Source organism: Gymnoscopelus microlampas (genome assembly GCF_963454915.1).
Source record: "Gymnoscopelus microlampas genome assembly, chromosome: 24".
Lineage (NCBI taxonomy): Eukaryota > Metazoa > Chordata > Actinopteri > Myctophiformes > Myctophidae > Gymnoscopelus > Gymnoscopelus microlampas.
Genome location: NC_139961.1, coordinates 10,108,623 through 10,130,150, shown reverse-complemented (window position 1 = coordinate 10,130,150; position 21,528 = coordinate 10,108,623). Strand labels below are relative to the sequence as shown.

Genomic DNA, 21,528 nt, shown 5'->3' with positions numbered 1-21,528 from the left:
CCGTGACGAAGATGCCGATGATGCCAAGAATGATGATGAGGAAGGTGAACTTTGTTTCCATCTCTGTTCATGGTGACAGTCTTCCCCAGATGGCTTTCCTGCTCCTTCTGCGTCCCAGATGCGTAACGTTAGCGAGGAAAACGAGGCGCTCCACTCACATGACAGCTGCTCCGTGTCATCCTCCCTGCTGAGATGCAATGGTAGCTGCCTCTCCCTGTCGTCAGTCCTGGTCCTGGTGGAGAAAGGTGACATAGTATTCACTTACTTGACCTCCCCAAAAAATTACTATGGCAGAGATTATAGAAACTCCAGCGTCAAATACTACAGTAGAGAATAGTCAAAATAAATATCTATGCCACCCATGGCATAGATATTCATTTGTACCAGGAATTATTATAACACTGGCTTGATTCAATTCATATACACAAAGCTGTCATGTTTGTAGGAATTAGCACTCAACCCCCTAATACCTGACCCACCTCACCTGGTCGAACTGGACTTGCTTGGTTGCTAATGCATGAAAAAGTTTGAGAACCACTGGGCTACAGTACCTTGGTGTGAGCCGGTTGTGTGTGAAGGTTGAGGACAGTGATGATTGGAGATGGTCAAACACAGGACCAGGACCACTTATCATTGTCTCCTGGTCTGAGGAAGTCCACAGCATAGATTCACACAGCATCACTAGGCTACCTGGCAAATGAGACACTTTCAGCACTTTTAAAACTTTGTTAGCATGCCATGTTTGGCTTACTATTTTATAATGAATTGATTTTATATGGATTTATTTAAAACAAATCAATTTACCTGAAACTTCACTCATTTCAGTTGAATAACATTTACTTGTACCGTACAACCACTTAAATTGTATACATAAATGACCGGGGTCAACACTATAGCCATTTTAAAGGTCACAACGCATCACTTTGCGACATGTTGTGAGCTTGTAGATCTGCTATTTTCGCCGAATGTTTGCCCTAGAATAAGGACACGAGAGATCAAGTGGTTATCTACAGTATGAGGTGAAAATACATGTATAGGCTATTTCAAAGTACTTTGCACCTCTACAGTAGGCTAGTTCCCTCTACAACTGAGATTATCTGACCTGTTTTTACATGTATTTATTTTTTACAAATTATTATATGGATTTTTACCTGCACCCCAAGCAGTTAGTTGTGAGCTCTAATTAGTTTTCTCTTACAATATTTTAAGCACAGCGCTCCTTTACCTCGTCTTTCCAGTCAAACAACTGTTTCTTCTTGTGCTGTCCGGATGCCCTCCTGGAACTTAAGCTGTCTCTGTTTTATTGCTGGTAGAGTTCTCCCTCCCACAAAGGGTTGTGAAACATGATTACTCAACCATAATGATTAACATTGATGACATCATACCTTAACAATGGATGTCTTGATATCGTTAAAGTTGACCACAATGTATTTAAATTCTCTCATGTCAAAATAAGACACAAGATAATCTTTTTCTCTCTCTATGATGGTTAACCATTTGTGATGGTTCCACGGAGAGGAACCATCACCGGAGAGGAATCACCACTTATAGGAGCACAAAATAATGGTCCAGGGATGATATTAACATAGTCGGCTATTTTCCTCTTTACAAGCTTCAATCAAAATGAAAATCCTACTGTTTAATTGTGTATGTGTCATGAAAACAATGTGTAGTGTATTTCCTTTTGTTTCTAGAATTACTTTTGTCAAGTTACAGTCAAATGTATGAGGTGTTCTTCACGTATGAAAAGTCTCTGAGAGTCTTAAAACCATAAGGCCACATGTGAGTATAAAACAAGAGTCCACTACACAGGGCAATACAAAATGTTGACTATTTAATGTAGATAACCTTGGGAAAGGCCAACACTTCATAAAACAATACAATATGATTTTAGGATCAGACTCAAAGTGGCCATGGTTGCAACCGAAAGGCCCAGAGTTTATGATGGTAACTCCAAAGTACTTTTCGGTCTGTGTTGTTATTCTGCTTTGTCTAAGAAGTGAAAGAAAACCACAATACATGAGACATTTCTGTATGTTAGTGTTCTTGTTATTCAGCCAAGTGAACATACTATATGGTCTGGTACTTTCTAGCACCAACGTTTTTTCAACCAAAACATTCTTCAGTATACAGACAAAGAATATAAGATAAGATAATATCAGATGAGATTAACTGGAAATAACTGAATAACTTGATGTACTCATTTAAAAACTTGGTTGTTTTTGGATACATTTTATTGTTTTGTTAGATGTGGCATTTAGGTAATGGTGATTGATCATGTATTATCATTATTATTATTATTATTATTATTATTATTATTATTACCTATGTTCTCCTCACTATTATTATATCTCCTCAAAAACTTTGGTCACTGACTAGATCTACATATACTTTCACCTAGAAACCCCATTCAAACTGCAACATTTATAGACATTTATGTTATGCTTGTTCATGAATCTGTCCAAGTCCTAACCTACCCCATGTCCCAACCTAACCTAACCCCCCTCTCTCTTTCTTCTTTTGTACATATTTTTCACCCTTCATACCAGTAACCTGTAAACTGATTGTATGACATCCTGTATAGTAGTGTGTATATCTGTCTGTCTCTTATATGTCATCATGATTTGTGTACATGGGGATCTCATCTTAAACAAGCTAAGTGCTTAATGAGCTATCCAGTTTAGTAGACCTTGTATTGCGAATTTGTACTTGTACTGTTATGTACTGTCATGTACTGTTCTCATGTCTTACTAAATAAAGTACATCAATCAATCAATCAATCTCTTAAATGGTTTGTCGTTTTTGAAATATTTAACTTTGCAAGTTTATAATGCAAATCATTGGGGAAATGTTGCTCCTCACAACTCCTTCATACTTTCACCTAGATTCACAATTTTACAAATTCAGCTTGCTGTGGACACATATGCTTGAACTTTGTTCTTTGAAATGTTTTGTAGTTTTTTTTTTCAATATTTAACTTTTAAAACGTAAGTGATAATGTTTTGACACCACCCTATTCCCTTCACACTTTTATATAGAAACTGGATTCACAATTTAAAAATGCCATCTTACTGTGGACATGCATGCTTGAGATTTTATATATATATATATATATATATATATATATATATATATATATATATATATATATATATATATATATATATATATATATATATATATATATATATATATATGACTGTACTTCCCTGTGCTTGTCTTTGCAAACTGTTATAAAGTATTAAATCAATCAAAAAAGTAACTGGTATTATTAGCGAAACGACATCTGGATTGTTCTGCTCTAAATGTTGAGCAACTGCGACCCCTGGTGTCACTACCCCCGTACCCCGTGTGACGTGTGTACTAATCTGAGTTCCCAGAAGTTTTCGCCAGCTCTCGCATACAAACGGGAGGGAGGGGCGAACGTGTGTACAGGCAGGCCTCAGTAGACTACGATAGGCAGCTCGTTTTCGCTCATGTTTGTTTCAGCGATATTTGGAGTGATATCATGCGAAACCACTCGTGATTTTATTTAACAAACATGTTTTCACTGTTCTAAACAACAGGACTATTCTTTAGTTTGATTGCTTTCGATTTCGATTTCTATCAAGTTGTTGAATCCAGAAACGGATTAAATACTCCGCCATTAACGCGTGCGCGTGTGTGGTTGTGTTTTGTATTGGTATGTATTAATGATTAGTTATAGATCATCAACATGAAGGCTCGTCCCCTCAGAGCTTCATGGTTCGTCTGTCTGTTGACAGCAGCTGGACTCATCCTGACATCAGGTAGGAGAACTTCAGTCACTTTAAACATTTATAACATGGACACAGAGTCATATAATGTTATTAATGGTAAAATACCCCCCCCCCCCTCCATTTTGCCCTGAAATGTCACCAGTAAAGCCCGTATTTCCCCAAACATGTACAAATGCATAATATAAGGTGCTTAGCCGCTTGCCCCAAATGTTAACTGGGTGTCCGGAGTATTTGTGCAATGTGTTAGTACATATTGGCATATTCTATGGCCGAACGACACTTCCCTCCGTTTACGTTCTGTTTACATTGAGTGTAATTCCGGCTTTCACCGGATGCGCCCCGTCACTACCGCCCATTGGGAACTTCAGACAGAATCGGCCACAGGCAGGATTAAAACACTTATTTATTGACAAATATGGACTAATACATTGCACAAATACTCCGGACACCTAGTTAACATTGGTGGCAAGCGCGTAAGCACCTTATATTTAGCATTTGTACATGTTTGGACTGGAGAAATACGGGCTTTACTAGTGAAATTCCAGGGCAAACTGGCGTGGGGGGGGCTGTATTAAATCAATGTATGTTAAAATCAATTTAAAACATCTACGATAGTCTTGATCTAAGGCTATCTCCGACCTACTAGGCTACTAACTTAGAAGAAGACTTAGACATTTCCCCCCATTGTCTCTATTCTCACAATGAGGCTATAGTTCAAAACCCCCCCTTTCACCCATGGGAGCTGCACAAACAAGCTGCAGCTTGTACTATTCAAACCCTAGCCCCACCCAAAGTCTGGTATTGATAAAAAATAAATAAACAAAATAACTCAGTGTCAGCCGTTTAATATTTTATCAAGACCCAGCAGACCTTTTAAAGGAATAAAAGTACATATAAACACATAGCCTACCTCAAGGAGAATAACAATGTTCACTGAAATGAGTTACTGCCTGCAGCTTTGTTGAATTTGGGATTAACTAAATAATAAAAATTACGTTCCTCTGGAGCTTGTCCGTGTTTGTGACGTCAATCGTAGACCCACTCTAGGGTTTTTATAGGTTTATTATAGGATATATTTGGGTTGAGGCTTTACATGACAGATCTAACATGTCATATTCCATATGGTTGTATACAGAAATGAACATGACACATATTTCACTCCTGCTGTATGCAAGGTTTTGTCTTTAAGATGTCTATGCTATGCTGTAGAGATTGTTGAGTTGTGTTTTTTTTCCTTCTTTTTTTCTCGTATTAGCCTGGTAGAGATGCTTATTTTTGCTACTAAAGCGTTCATTCTACTATATCTCATATTGACTGCTTTAATGATTCAACTTGACTGAAATAATTTTCTCCACACAGCTCAACAAGATGTGACATCCATACAAGAGGGAGGAATCCTTGAATTGCTTCCAGATAAAAATTCTGTCACTGAAACCATCACTGGCGTCCTGTGGAAACATGGCCCCAATAAGGTAGCAGAATGGGATCACGGCTTTGGTCCTGATGTGGATTACTACGGGATATATAAAAAACGCACTGACTTGAATAAAGAAACTGGAAAGTTGGTCATCAACAATATGAACATAGAAGACAGTGGAATATACTCTGTGGAGGTAAACGGTCGAGTGCAGAACAAGAATTACAAGGTTGAAGTGACCACAAGTAAGTATATGCATTGTCCCGTGGAGAATGAATGTTATGATTCTGTGTTGTACTTCTATCATAATATCCACATTTTTCAACACATTACATGTGATTTTTGTTTTCTCCTTACATTGTTGGAACATAATGTGACATGTCAAGTAAGTTATGAAGATGAATGTATAATATCTGTCGATGCTGCATGATTGTAGCTGAAAAACTAACACAATTTAAAAAGAAGATGAAATTGGAGTGCTATTTTGCCCTAAACAGTGCAATTGGAAGTGGTTAAACAAAATGAGTAGACAAAATTGGAATTGGAACACTACAAAATTAAATGTGATAAAGGGTGATGGATGAAATTGGTGACCCACCTGAATCTGTATTCTCTGTTTATTAACCCATTAATTAGACCTGGAACGCATCTGTATCACTTTTAGATTTGAGCAAAAAAAAAGCATTATCTTACACTTTGGCTATTCATAGCAGATATACAAGCTCATAGCGCGGCACCGAGTGCCGCGCTACGAGCTTGTAGATCTGCTATTTTTGAAAAATCGAGAAAATGTGTGCAAATTGATATATTTATATTCTTTTAAAGCGAACATTTTTAACTCAAATCTTTGCTTCTGGGGGGTCCCTGGAACAACATATTTTGAGATGGGGGTCCACGGCCAAATACATATCATTTTGGGGGTCTTTGACATGAAAAGGTTAAAGCACCACGGAGACAGAAACATATGTTTTTCAGAAAACTGTTGGGATTTAGGAGACATTTTGTAGAATTGGCCTCAGGTCTTAATGGGTCAAAGAGTGGGGGAGATGGGGAGACCCCTGTTACTGAACAAACACTCCATAGCAATGATTACTATCAGGATATAGCGTTTGAACTTTTTTAACAAAAACAAAATGTTAAAAATGATAATAATCACTTCCAGCACCTTAAATAGTATTCATGAAGAATCAAGTGCTTGAAATAATTGATCTGCCCCTTGAGACCAACACGCCCATAGACCCTAAATGCAGATCATTTGTTATCTAAAACAATGTGGTCACCGGGCGTAAAAATGACAACTGCATCGGACAAAAAATAGCAATGATAATTGTGCTGCCATTTAGCGGAATTTGGCGGAAGATATAGGGCCCAAAGTGTTGCACGGCTCTGCTTATACATTTCCTTATTCTAGTAGAGCTATTAGCCTTAACCCATTAAGACCTGAAGCGATTCTTAATTTCTTTTTCTAAATCCTTTTGAAGATTCAAGATTTTTCAAAAATAGCAGATCTACAAGCTCATAGCGCTGCACTCGGTGCCGCGCTATGAACTTGTATATCTGCTATGTTTCTCGTGCCAATAAAGCCCCTTTCAATTGAAATAAGAAGGGGGGGGGCATTATGACGGAAAAGTAATGCATTTTTTAATTTAAATTATTTTCTCCTAAGGACCTGACCCTACACCCGTGCCAGGGAATGTTGGAGGCATTGTTGGTACCATCCTCCTTGTAGTTGGTTTGGTGGTAGTTCCTCTACTGATTGTAAGTTACGCATAACATACAACATGCTTACAAAGTTACTGCTCAATAGCTACATGCAATTTCACAAGCAAATTTAAAATCTGATGTCAGTTATGCATTGTACTGCCTTTAATGCGTGTGTGTGTGTGTGTGTGTGTGTGTGTGTGTGTGTGTGTGTGTGTGTGTGTGTGTGTGTGTGTGTGTGTGTGTGTGTGTGTGTGCGTGCGTGCGTGCGTGCGTGCGTGCGTGCGTGCGTGCGTGCGTGCGTGCGTGCGTGTGTGCGCGCGCGCGCGCGCGCTTGTGTCGTGTGTGTGTGCGTGCATGCGTGTGTGTGTGTGTGTGTCCAAACAAGCCAACTGCTGAAACCTCTTAATACTGTTATGTTATGTTTTGCTATGTTATCACTGTGTTTGTATTTAATCTCAGGTCATATAGAGAAGATGTTTTCTTAACGTCTGTGCCTGTGAATGATTCCCGAAGGTGAGTGAGAACTTTATTAGAGTAGTTTGTGATGTGACTTGGTCTGGAGTATATCTATTATAATAATTATAAAACATTATTGTCATTATGAAAATAATAATAGTATGCATTAGGGATAAGCATAACAACCATAACACATGATATGTGTGTCTTCATAATAAACCTCCAATCATCAGTTTATCCAGCTGACTGTGACGACTGGCAGAGAGTTGCTATAAAGCAGTGATGGAAAAAGTAAAAGTATCAATACTGCAATGTAGAAGTACTCCGTTACAAGTAAAAGTCCGGAATCAAAAATTTGCTCGAGTAAAATTACAAAAGTATTGGTATCAAAATGTACTTCAAGTACCAAAAGAAAAGTACTAAAATGTTTGAAAATAGCAGATCTACAAGCTCACAGCACGTCGTGATGCGACGCGTTGTGAGCTTGTAGATCGGCTATTTTCAAATAACCTAGGTATAAAATCAGGCTAAAGTGGTTAATGTATGTTTTATAATAATGTCATAATTTATGTCTGCAAAGTAACTAGTAACCAGAAGTTTTCAAATAATTGTAGTGGAGTAAAAGTACAATATTTGCCTCCGCAAATGTAGTGGAGTATGATGTGTGATCCTCTCATCTTGACAATGAAAGACTTTTTAATGGACACCTGTACTGGTTGTTTAGGATGAAATTAAATGAAATTATAATTCTTACCTTAAGTGGCAGGCAAATGTATATTATATTTATTCATGGATGTTTTATTACATTCCAAGGTACATTACATTACATTACAGTCATTTTATCTTTTTTATCCAAAGCGACTTACAATAAGTGCATTCAACATACTTAGCTAGGCAACGAAACTACTAATCACCAGAAGTCTTAAGTGCATTCTCTTCTAAAACAAGCAACTAAGAGTATACCTAGCGCTAAGGTACAAGTGCAATATAGCAGCTACCTACTACCTACTACCTACTACCTAAATGAGCAAGAGCTAAAACAAATAAATGTATCGAATAAACAAGATCCAATAAAACAAGAGCTCGTACAACTAGTTAACAACAAGTAGGCAAGGCGAAGAGGAAAGGTGGTGTTTCGTGAAGAGGTGGGTTTTCAGCCTGCGGCAAAAGATGGGCAGTGACTCTGCTGTCCTGACATCAGTGGGGAGTTCATTCCACCACTGTGGGGCCAGAACAGAAAAAAGCTGTGATGTAAAATAATATGATAACGATGTCATGTAGTTTTTATGGTGTGACTATGCAGGGGTTTATCATATGACTCATAGATACATATTTGTAGATATGTCATAGATCAGTGGTCCTCAACCTGTGGGTCGGGACCCCCGGGGGGTCCCCACATGACTTTGGGGCGTCCCCAGATGACAGTGAAGTGACATTTTAAGGACTTTTAAGACCTTTTTAATATAATACCTCAAAAAAGAAAAAGACCATTACTGCATCATAAGTACTATAAAAACTGGTCAAACCTTGGCCAAATTGTCAAATAATATAGGAAAGAGGCAAAACATTTGAAAATAATATCTTATTTAACAAGCTCACAGGGCTGCGTGGCGTTGTGAGCTTGTAGATCTGCTATTTTCACAATATTTATCTGTGGAACCGAGTCAAACTAAATAATGTAATGTCTCAACTCCTACAATTCCAAGTGCTTGTCAGGGTGGGGGTTCCCAGTTCAAATATGATTATTTTGTGGGTCGCAGCCTCGAAAGGTTGAGAACCACTGTCATAGATGACTAACGTCCCAGGCTGGCTACATGAAGTCTGAGATCCACATGGGAATGCGTGGCTCTCATTACATACACAAGCTTGTTCTTGTCAAGCGTCCCCATGCACTTTGGTCTCTAAAAAAGGTGTTGATTTCCTAACAGTTTACAGTTTAGGCATTTAGCAGACGCTCTTAATCCAGAGCGATTTACAGTAAGCAAGGACACAAGATAATACATCATAATACACATAATACATCAAATGCATAAAAATAGTAATCTAATAATAAAGTAATACATAAGTAAACCAATAATCTAATAATAACGAATACATACGTAAACCAAGAACCTATCAGCCTACATTGAAACCATACACACTATAGGATGCCAGGCCAACAATGACCTGGCATCTGTCTACATAACATGCTAACTAAGTTACATTTTAGCTGTTGCATAATCCTGCACCTTTTCTTCTTTACTCAGGACGAATCAGGAGGTAAAAAGGCAGAAGCGTATGGTAAGTCTTAAAGGTTTCTATCAATAATAATGTGTCATGTTTGATAAAATATGCATCACACATGAGGAACAACATTTCATCAGTGTACTCTTTACAATTCACTTGTATTTGTGGTGGCCGCAGGGCTTCAATTTAGCATCATGCCCAGAGAACTGCTTCTAATTTGTTCATGGAAATAGCTGACATTTGTTTACGTATCGTGTGTATGTATCATAGGAGTTCCACTAAGGACATGATTCAACATCAAACATCAACAACAATGACATATTCAGTATATTCGGTCTGCTTCTATTCTGTTACATACAGTAGCTGTCTATTGTTTATTAGTATGTTTTATTCTAACTGCTATTTCTGTTTTCAACAGCCATCTTTTTCAATTTCTGTTTTTTACAGCATGACCTAGTGGTGGCCGAGGGCCTGGGCGCCCCATAATCTCTCTCAGCGACATTGTTACAGGATTGGTTGATTGTGGGGACCAGAGTTGGCACCAGTGTTGGGACAATAGTTACAGCATTGGTCGACTGGTTGGTGCCTAGCACTGGAATAACCAATCCCAGAGCACTTATCTCTTATCTGTCCAGGCTATGCAGCGTTCATTTTTGCTATGGGATAAGAGAGTATTATACTTTTACTCTAGCTACTTTATTTGTATTTTTATAGTACATGTTTAGTATTTGTATGCTAATACTTTTGTATTTGACTAAAGTGATCTTTTGAATGCAATACTTTTATTTTTAAGAAATATGTGTGGTGGCTGCGTCCGAAATTCCATACTAACATACGTACTATTTAGTATTACAAATGTGTTGTGTATGAAATATTTAGTATTACAAATGTGTTGTGTATGAAAGATTTCATTGCATTTCAGGTCCAGGAGTGCATGTCGACGCCATCTTGTTTTGACAAGGTGAAGTACGGTTGTGCGTGTGGGTACATATGAAACATCCTCTGCTCTCATGAGAACAGAGGATGTGGTCACAAAGAACCACCTGCCTCTCTGCAACCACCATCTGCAGGCATGGATGCCGATTCATGTTGGGTGGGTAGGGTACTCAACAACAATTCACACACACATCAACCAAGTTTTAACCCCTTACTCAGAAATACCTGATGAATGTCAGGTGGAAACATTGTACTTGCAATAAAATACTTTTTTGCTGTAAGTGAAGACCAGATCACCATTCTTTCCTGTCTCATGCACTGGCTGCCTCCTCCTACGCATGTCCCAGTAGGTGTACAAAAGGACCTTTTTTTTAACTACATTTCAAGTCATACAATTTGATTATTGGCTGATGATGAAACCATAACTGGTGTAAGGACTTTGCAGATTACAGGGAGAGAGTTTGAATGACAGAAATCTGTTCACAATAACACACAGTATCAGAGCGGGTACATCGTGCATCCTGTGCACGTTACTAAGCATCACACAACAGTCATCCGACCGACACATTTCCTGTGGGTGCTCGGCTTTCTCATTGGGTGCTCGGGCTCCCCGGCACCCACAGGATTGATGCCAATGTCTGCTGGTCTCTGCACAAACATACACTGAACAGAGAGAATGTTCTGTTTTCTATGTCAACTGTATGCATGCAGAATGAGCATGTAAGGTAATCACCAGATGTTACTTATAATCTGATGAAAAAATATGTGTAATCACGGTAATCAAAACGCCCTTCATGACAGTTACTCTATGCATTTATTATTATTAATATTTTTTATAGAACAGATGGCCGCAGTTTAAAGTGAGCTCCATGTCCTAATCGTTGAAGCTGAATATTATTGTATCTTGACAAAAAGGTCACAGTTGATGGCCCTGGATCTGAGAATTTGTACCAAATAGATTGTCTTTACCTCCAAAGTACATTAAGAACTGGAATATAATGAATGTGATCTGAGTGCAGCTTTGTCAGCGATGTGTCACTCATGTGTGACTCCTGTTATTTCCTCATGAGAAAATAATTCTCTTTTGAGGCCCTGGGGTTCACACTGTCCCAAGGAAGACTAAGCTGACCACACTTTTGTGGTGGCCCACATCAGATCTGCTAAGTCCATCGAGATTTTTAAGTCCTTACAAAAAACTCACCTTCTCTCTGGCTTTTAACAACATCCACTCCTAAATATTCCTATTTTAACTCCTATCTAACGTTTTCTACCTTCGGTGTACATACTGTAGGTGTAAATGAACAATCTGTGTACATACTGTAGGTGTAAATGAACAATCTCGCTCTATGTCTGTCTCCTATATGCACGCATGTTATTTGTTTTATACATGTTTTTGTTTTTGTGTTTTTGTTCTTTGATTTGATGTATTGCTTTTCTTTTACCTGTGCAGCACTTTGGTTAACTAAGGTTGTGTGAAAATGTGCTCTATAAATACAGTTTGATTGATTGTTTGATAAGCTAGTAACTCCCATCATGATGACTGACTATCAGAATCATTACCTGAGTCTCAGACACAGCAGAGTATGTAAGGGAACTACTGGCAGTAGAAACATAGCAGAGAATGTAAAGGAAGATCAAGTATCGGTATTTAACACAGAGGACATCATTGCCACTGCCGACGGGACAGTGCTAGAGGTAGTCGAGGACTTCAAAGGACTTTTACTTTTACTTGTACTTTAGTTATTTTTAAAAGCATGTACTTTTGAATACTTAAGTATATTTAAAGGCAATTACTTTTTTACTCTTACTTGAGTAACATTTTGACTGAGCCACTTTTACTTGTAGTGGAGTGAATTTGAGCAGGAGTATCTGTACTCTTACTCAAGTACTGGGGTTGAGTACTTTGTCCACCTCTGGCTACCAGTAGCCTGGTAAACCATCCCCCTTCCGGAAATGAAGGGGAGGGGGGCTTTACCAGGCTAGGCTACCAGTGTGTAAACTAAGTACATTTACTCAAGTTTTTACTTTACTGGAGTATTTCCAATTCTCAGTGCTTTTACTGCACTACATCTCAGAGCCAAATATTATACTTTTACTCCACTACAATTTTTCGAAAACTTTACTTTGTAGATTTAGATTATTATTAGAAAACATATTACCCACTTCAGCCATATATGCATTTCGGCCATTTGAAAATAGCCGATCTACAAGCTCACTGTGCGTCGCGATTTGAAGCATTGTGAGCTTGTAGATCTGCTATTTTCAAAAGATTTTCATACATTTGAAAACTTGTGCAACTGGACATTCTGAGTACATTTACTTTTGGTACTTTGTGATGCCAATACTTTTGTACTTTTACTTAAGTACATTTTGAATGTGGAACTTGTACTTGTAACAGATTATTTTTTACAAGTGGCTATTATACTTTTACTTAAGTAAAACAATTGAGTACTTTTTCCACCATTGTAGGCTCCACTGATGGAAGGATTCATTCACACCAACTCAGAAAATGGAGTCTGATAGGGTTTAATATAATATAGACTGCCGTGATCCCCTATGGTGAATAGAATGTTAGGATCACTTTGGGTGGACAGCCTCTGGTCAATGGTAATTCATATTGACCAGATCTGTAGAGGGCGCAGTGGAGTAACTCAAATAATTTCCGTCTGGCGGACATATTTCATTTTCTGCCCAAAAAGTGTATTATACAGAGAAGGTGGGGTGCTGAGAGGCTTCCCACCCTGGAGAATAGACTTCCAACAACACAAAACAGCCATTGTTTCGGTGAGTAGCGAAATAGTTTTGTTTATTTTTACTAAAGACGGAGACCTCGCACGGCAGTGTAATGTTGGGTCTATGAGCAGAGCAGCGCGCCTGGCAGAGCGTTAGGGAGAACTCAGACCAGGGCTACACTACACTAGTTTGGACTTTGGGTGGCGCTGATGTAGGGAGTGCTATGGATGCCAACCGCCATATAAAACCCCAAAGAAGTGTCTGTTGTTTACATTATGCCATGATGATCGTGGTTGTGCCCTGCTGTGTTCGTATGTAGGCCTACTATTGATGATTAGTTATAGATCATCAGCATGAAGGATCGTCTCCTCAGAGCTTCGTGGTTCGTCTGTCTGTTGACTGCAGCTGGACTCATCCTGACATCAGGTACAGTGTAGAAACATAACGTTATGTTGAGCCTGTGCTAGCGCGCTAGACGTAATGCGCTCTCCATGGTGCTCAGAGACGTGCAGAGAGATTTGGAGAGGCAGGGGCTGGAATTTCAAAAGGGCACATGCACGGACAAATGCACGCGCGCGCAGCGCGCGTGCATGTGTCCCCCTGCGCGCGCGAAGCGCGCGCGAAATTTTGCGGATATTCGTCGGATTCGGGTACTTTTTTACCCGTTTTTTGTTACTTTATTTCGGTTTTAGGGTTAGGGGTAGGGTTAGGTTAGGGTTATAGATATATATATAAAAAAAAAAAAACTTTTTTTAATAATGTTTTTTGGTGCCTTTGGATAAAACATTGGTGGCTATAGCCACCGAAGCCCCCGCCTAACGACGCCACTTATTCTTCTGTATAATGAGTACTTTTACTTAAGTAAAGAAATTGAGTACTTTTCCCACCACTGCTGCTGTGCTGACACAGAGAGAGAGAGAGCGAGAGAGAGAGAGGGAGAGAGAGATATATATAGGCTCCTGCTTGACAAGTAATTTCAAATTAACAGCTATATATATACTTTTTTTGTCCATACATACCTAATCTGTCTCAAACAATTGGTCCGTGTTCTGCGTGCATTCACTGCGTTCAGTTGTGCCCTCAGTTAGGTTTTGATTGTGTATAATAGACTTCGTTTGCCGGGCGGTATCGCGCACCCAAAAAATAGCCGATCTACAAGCTCACAATGCCTGGCGTTGCGACGCGTTGTGAGCTTGTAAATCAACTATAATTCTGCGCGAGCACTGCATGGCACGGGGCTCAATTAAGTAAGCTTTACTGCAGGTGCGCGGCCAACGGGCGCAGGGGGTTCTACAGTTTACAGTCAGAGGAGACAAGGGCACTTTTTACCGACAGACAAAAGGGCAGGGGCTCAAGCCCCCTTTGATGTCTATGTGTGCACGTGCATGTGCTGAATGCCGCAAAATACGTTTTGCGTCATATAACATTCTGGCATGAAAAACGTATTTTGCGTGCAAACAAAGAAAATGTAATGTCTACTTAAAGGTAGGGTAAGTGACAGGTTGAACCAAAAAGTTATTTGTTAAAATGTTAAAGCAAGGGTCTTTTTCAGGCCAAGGACCCCCTAGCTGAGAGAGAGATGAAGCAGGGACCCCCCTCTATATTGTATAAAATTGTGTTTCAGATCAACTTTTGCTGCTCTTTTTCTCCTCTACACACCTATAACTCTTTCCTTAAAATAGCCGATCTACAAGCTCACAATGGCTGTGAGCTATCTGCTATTTTTGGCTAAAGTTCTCCTCAGAAAAGGGATGCTAGGGTTCAAGTGGTTAACGTAAAAAAAAAAAAAAATCATATCACACAAAGATTTGGTGGACCCCCTCTGAGGACCCCCTAGGGGTCCCGGACCCCCTGTTGAAGACCCCTGTGTTAAAGCACTATATTCTGATAGTCTGATAGTAATCATAGCGATAGTGTTTGTTCAGTAACCGGAGTGTCCCTGTCTCTCCAGCAATCAGAAGAGTAGGCTACCCATTTATCAGCTTCATTTTTACAGTGTTCCACTTCCAATGTTGTTTGCTCATTTCTTTGTGTCATCACTTCCAATTTCACTTGTTTAATCTGTATCCTGACTGAGCTATCTGTATCCTGTCTGAGTTCTCTATGCTTATTGGATAACATTGGTGTCCCGACCTTATGCATTTTCTGTTTAATAAAGAACTGAGACATGGAGACTCCTGTTACTGAACAAACACTCTATAGCAATGAGTACTATCTGAATATAGAGCTATTTAACACTTATTTTAAACAAAGAAAATCACATACCCTACCTTTAACCATAAAGATCAATTGTCCTGTATCAACTAGATCCAAGCTGCTGCTGTCACTCATGTCGAAGGCCATACTATGTGGTGGATTACGTTTTTCTGTGTGTGCTTTCCTTGATTCACGTGTGAAATGCAAACAAAATACATAGTACACAATGCTGTTTTGTCCTAGACGTGAAATCAGTTGACTAGAATTGTATTCATACATGCACAGACAAAAGTAAAAATAGCTAATCTACCATAAAGTCACATTTTGACCTCCTTACACTAGGGGCCCTGCACACATTTTATGTATGGTTGGGTCTTAGTTATTGAGTTTTTGTTTATTGTATTTTATTTTCAGTCTGGTATAGCTACCTATTTTTGTTACAACGTCTTCATTCTACTATCCACATCAGGAGCCAGTTGCACCACCTCACACCAAGTTCAAACTTAGCCTAGTTATAGCTTAAATTGCTTTTAAAAGCCATCTGGTGGTATACAATAGATACTTAATTTTTTTTCCATTTTTTTTTGTTTTAAACACTTTATTATAATTACTGGCTGCTCTAACTGTTTAATTTGACTGAAATCGTTTTCTCCACAGCCCAGCAAGAAGTGAAATACATACAACCGGGAGAAACGCTTGAATTGGATCCAGATATTACCTCTGTTACTGAACCCATCACTGGCATCCTGTGGAAACATGGCCCCAATAAGGTAGCAGAATGGGATCAAGGCTTTGGTCCTGATGTGGATTACTATGGGACATATAGAGACCGCACTGACTTGAATAAAGAAACTGGAAAGTTGGTCATCAACAGTATGAACATAGAAGACAGTGGAGTATATTCTGTGGAGGTAAACGGCCGACTGCAGAGCAAGACTTACAAGGTTGAAGTGATCAGTAAGTATGAACTGTGTCCTGTGAAGGTCGGATAAATGTTATGGTTATGTGTTGTACTTCTTATGACAAATGAAACAGATTGTGTCGTCCATGTTACTTTCTGTGATGCAAAAGATAATAATTACTGTGCCATTTTAACTATTTTACCTAAAATGTAAAAGCCTTTTTGTTAAGCAGCAACATTGACAAGCAGCAACAGTGTTTTATTTGCATGTGCATTTTATTATGCATAGCTGTAAATAGAAAACCAAAGCTGAACTTTTCTGACACCTAACGGGTGCATATAGTAAAGACGAGGTGTCCTGACTCTTTGTAGTTTGCAGTTGGTTTTAACTATAACAGTGCAGATACGTAATACACGTAAGCAAAGTGAACCAAATTCACCACCAACTGTTTGATGCTGGTACAGTAGGCGTGTCACTAAAATAAAACCTAAAATATCAATCCCCCTAGAAGCACACCCTTTTAACCTTTTCTCTGTACCAATTAAGAGAGATTGTGCTCCTGGTGAGTTTAAAAATATAAACAGCTTGTCATACAAATGGATTAAACTGATTGGATTCCATAGAGGTCTGCATGGCTTTGTCTTGGCTGTGTCGTCATGGCATCGGACGCAAACATATCAGTCAGTTCCATATATTGGCACAAAAGGGGCATACCCATATATGGGCATGTACTGATGGCATCAGGGATCTCCATATATGGGCATAAAAGGGACAAGGACTGACAGATACAGAGATCTCCACATATCGGCATAAGAGTTGGATCGGCGGTGCAACGTAGTTGTGAGAGCCTCGCCGAAGGTGAAACTAGCAATAAAATACGTGTTTAGAAGCATCTGCATTAACCCTACATATCATGTAATGTATTTTGTGGTATTAATTATTAATTAATTGTATTAATGCATTCCTGGATTGAACTCTGTGACAGATGTGTCACCATTAGCACCTGAAGGTAATATTAATTGTAGATATACTGCATTATTTTAGCTGCAATAGCAAATATGAAGGCTGCACCTTCGGGAGGAGAGAATCAATCCGATTCAAGACGCTACCTACTTCAATGTCACTAAAATCTACACACACATGGGTATAAAATCTGTTCTTGATATTCAAGACATTTAAGACATCGTTCTTTGGAACGTTGGAGCTTGTTGGAGCTCTCTTCCAATTTCATTGATTGGCATACCCTAAAAATGAATATTTCCCCTAAATTTCTAAACCTGTTTCAGAATATTCCTCTTCCGCCACAAGCATATAAAAATGAGAAATTATTCACCAACTTCATATTGAATAATGATTTAGGACTAATATCTGATGAATGGTAAGCTGGATGTATCGTTGCCCAAACCCAATCTGTTAATACTAGGCACATGGTTATTGCAATATAATTGCCTAATGTGTACCTGTATTACCCCAGTCAAATTACACAAGAGGAACACTGGCTCACTGTGTCTAGGAATGTGTGAAGATAAAGGACTTTGAGGAGAGGTTAATAATCTGATTTGCAAGATGTTACATTTAAAATTAAACCTTGATCCAAAGCTTTTTCATTTTTGGAATTTACCCAGTTAATCTAGCCTACTACATATACAAAGTCTCCTCAACATGTGTTGGCAAAACGTTTAATTACCCTCTCTTGCAAAACTATAAGGTTAAAAGAAATGTCCTCCTGTCTTTCTATGGAAAAGATAACCAATAGCCTGAAATGCAAAGAAGATTTAATTTTCTTTCAAAAAGGTCTGGGGACCATTCATATATTTTATTGAAAATGGTGATATATAATGATATACTGGCGGAAGATGGACAGACTGAACATAGGATATGCTTGCCTTCCTGAGATAGCAGCCTTTATTAAATGCATATGTCTGTTTATTTTATTTTTGCTTTTGATTGGTTTTAGTTTTTTGCATGTTTTGTTTTTTGTCATGTTTTGTCCATATACAAAATACATTAAGAACACATATAAGACTTATTAAAAAGCATTAAAAACAATCTAGAACATCCTACAACAAATATTCTCCCAAGTGTCTCTTTACTATCTTTTTGAATAGTGATTTCTGTGTCACTTTGGTCATTAACAGTGGTAAAGAGGTCCATGTTTCCATTTCTCTGTATTCTACTGTGCACTTCAAATCATTTGTGTTTGCCTTGGGAAGTGAAAACCGCCTAGTGTTGCCTGTCTGGTGGCATACAGGTAACAATAGGTCGTCAATAGGTAACCACTGTATGTATGTGACTCTAAATTGTGTGTTCAGCTGACTTTACCGAAATGATGGGGTTTTGTATTGTAAAACCTTCCATGTTGAAAGTAGCAGTGCAGCAGTCACTTTGTCTCGAGTTTTTAGCCATTCTAAATGGAAGTGCATGGTGTTGTCGTGTTTGTGTTGTGTGTCAAGTGTTTGAGAGGAAATAGAGGTAAAGTTAACTCACAATAAATTACTTACTTATTACTGGCTGCTTTAAAGGAGAAGCTCACCCAAAAAAATACTTATTTCCTATCAATTACTCACCCCATGAAGCCTTGAATTCATGTAGATTTTTTAAATGTTTGTCGTATTCCTAAGCCAATGATTTGATGACCAGCGGAGTGTCAATGGAGAATCAAAGGGTGTCCTACTGACCAGCCCCGTCATCAAATTATTGGCTCAGGAATGTGACAAAAATGAAAAGAATCTCCATGAATTCAAGGCTTCATGGGGTGAGTAATTGATAAAAATATGTAATATTTTGGGTGAACTACTCCCTTAACCGTTTCATTTGACCGAAATAATTTTCTCCACACAGGTCAGCGAGATGTGAAACACATACAACTGGGAGGAAGCCTTGAATTGGCTCCAGATATTACCTCTGTTACTGAACCCATCACTGGCATCCTGTGGAAACATGGCCCCAATAAGGTAGCAGAATGGGATGAAGGCTTTGGTCCTGATGTGGATTACTATGGGATATATAGAGACCGAACAGAACTGCGTAAAGACACTGGAAAGTTGATCATCAACATTATGATCATAGAAGACAGTGGAGAATATTCTGCGGAGGTAAACGGTCGAGTGCAGAGCAAGACTTACAAGGTCGCTGTGATCAGTAAGTATGAATTGTGCAGTGGCGGAAAAAGTATTCAAATGTTTTGCTTAAGTAAAAGTATCAATACTGCACGGTAGAAATACTCTGTTACAAGTAAAAGCCTGGAATTCAAAATGTACTAAAAGTGTAAAAGTATTGGCATCAAAAAGTACCAAAAATAAAAGTACTCATTATGCAGAATGTCCCATTCACGTTTTCAAATGTAGAAAATAGCAGATCTACAAGCTCACAATGTGTTGCATTGCGACACATTGTGAACTTAGATCGGCTATTTTCAAATGGCCGAAATGCATACAGGGCTGAAGTGGTTAATGTATGTTTTGTAATAGTAATCCAAAATCTACAAAGCAACTATAGTAACTAAAGTTTTCAAATAATTGCAGTGGAGTAAAAGTACAATATTTGCCTCTGAGATGTAGTGGAGTAGAAGTAAAAGTATTGGAAATTGGAAATACTCAAGTAAAGCACAAATACCTCAAAATTGTACAGTACTTGAGTACTTAGTTACTTTCCACCACTGGAATTGTGTCCTGTGGAGGATAATTGTTATGGTTGTGTTCAAATTCATTCATAATATACACACGTTTCAATACACGTCTGTTCAGTCCTCAGCAGAAAAAAAAATTGGTATGTATTTTGGGGGTTAGGTTTAACCCATTAAGGGCGCGCTCCCACCAAAACAAGGTCGGCTAGCGTTAAACGCAGGTTGTGCGCGGCCACAGTTTTTTGCAGCCAGCGGATTCTAAAAAACGGGAGTGACGCACCTGTCACTCACTTTCAGGACCCTCCCCGATTGGACAGAGGGGGAAAATCAGCTCCTGCCTCCAGCAGTTTTATGCTTCAAATGGACAAGTCGTGTAGAGCGGATAAACGCACGGTCTGTGCGACAGGCGGAAAGATCCGCTCTTGACAAAGCATTGGCAGATTCTGCCCCAGAGGTAAAATAAAAGTGCGGTGGGAGCGCACCCTAAGACCTGAGGCGATTCTTAAAAGTGTTTTCTAAATCCTAACCGCTTTTTGGAAAAAAAATCTAAAATATTTTTTTTCAAGATTTTTCAAAAATAGCAGATCTACAAGCTCATAGCGCGGCACTCGGTGCCACGCTAGCCTATGAGCTTGTATATCTGCTATTTTTGAATAGCCAAAGAAATCTAAAGTGACACAGATGCATTCCAGGTCTCAATGGGTTAAAGAAAGGATTATTATTGATAGCAAGGATTAAGGACAGCGACACCTCACAAATGGTACTGATGATTCATATAACATCTCTGTCGGGTGGAAACCTTGTATGTCCAAAACCGTTACTTCTCCGGAAATGTGAAAAAGAACTTGTGTTCCTATGGATCTAATGTAGTTATGATTTAGTCACAAGCTCTTGTTAATACTTTGCATTGGTTCACTATTTATAAACCCCACAGATAGACCTATTATAACATGTAATACTTTCACTAGTAAAAAGGAACAATTGAATATATAATTCATAGAACAAACATCAGGGGCCAGTTGCACCACCTCACACTAAATTCAAACTTAGCCTAGTTATAGCTTAATCCAGTCAATCTGGGGACGCATCTCTGTCATTTTGGATTTCTTTGGCTATTCAAAAATAGCAGATATACAAGCTCATAGCGTGGCACTCGGTGCCGCGCTATGAGCTTGTAGATCTGCTAAAAAAAAAAAAATCATGAAAATGTGTGAAAATCTTTAAATATATATATTTAGAAATATATATATATATATATATTTAAAGATTTGCACAAATTTTCACATGAAAAAATAAAATTGCAGATATACAAGCTCATAGCGCAGCACTCTGTGCCGAGCTATGAGCTTGTATATCTGCTATTTTTGAATAGCCGAAGAAATCTAAAAATGACACGGATACCTTTCCCGGCTAAATGGGTTAATTGGCTTTTTTAAAAGCCATTTAAGCTATAACTAGGCTAAGTTTGAACTTAGTGTGAGGTGGTGCAACTGGCCCCTGGTATTGGATATGTTCTTCTAAGTGTAAAAAAAATACATATATAGAAATTTTTTTCACCAGACTGGTTCTGGTCTG

At 38.6% G+C, this 21,528-nt stretch overlaps 2 protein-coding genes across 4 annotated transcripts in view; both read left to right on the top strand.

Annotated features, from left to right (window-relative positions):
- Window positions 1-3,424: 3,424 nt before the first annotated feature.
- Window positions 3,425-12,004, top strand: LOC311040726 (uncharacterized protein). Of its 3 annotated transcripts, none has more exons than XM_084051077.1 (6): window positions 3,425-3,788; window positions 5,118-5,420; window positions 6,842-6,933; window positions 7,339-7,392; window positions 9,582-9,594; window positions 10,484-12,004. In XM_084051077.1, exons 1-4 carry the CDS (start codon window positions 3,716-3,718, stop codon window positions 7,345-7,347), a joined length of 477 nt encoding a protein of 158 aa, XP_083907203.1. In that variant the 5' UTR covers window positions 3,425-3,715; the 3' UTR covers window positions 7,348-7,392; window positions 9,582-9,594; window positions 10,484-12,004. The 3 variants fall into 3 exon arrangements, with proteins under 3 accessions (XP_083907203.1, XP_083907201.1, XP_083907202.1); XM_084051075.1 differs by having other exon boundaries at window positions 9,582-9,615; window positions 10,009-12,004; XM_084051076.1 differs by having other exon boundaries at window positions 9,582-9,615; window positions 9,980-12,004.
- Window positions 12,005-13,514: 1,510 nt separating this feature from the next.
- Window positions 13,515-21,528, top strand: part of LOC311040347 (hepatic and glial cell adhesion molecule-like) — a 95,077-nt gene continuing 87,063 nt past the window's right edge. Inside the window, exons 1-3 of the mRNA XM_084050578.1 lie at window positions 13,515-13,656; window positions 16,084-16,337; window positions 19,424-19,469. Coding sequence (XP_083906704.1) covers window positions 13,584-13,656; window positions 16,084-16,337; window positions 19,424-19,469 — 373 coding nt within the window. The 5' untranslated portion in view covers window positions 13,515-13,583. The remainder of the gene's footprint in view (window positions 13,657-16,083; window positions 16,338-19,423; window positions 19,470-21,528) is intronic.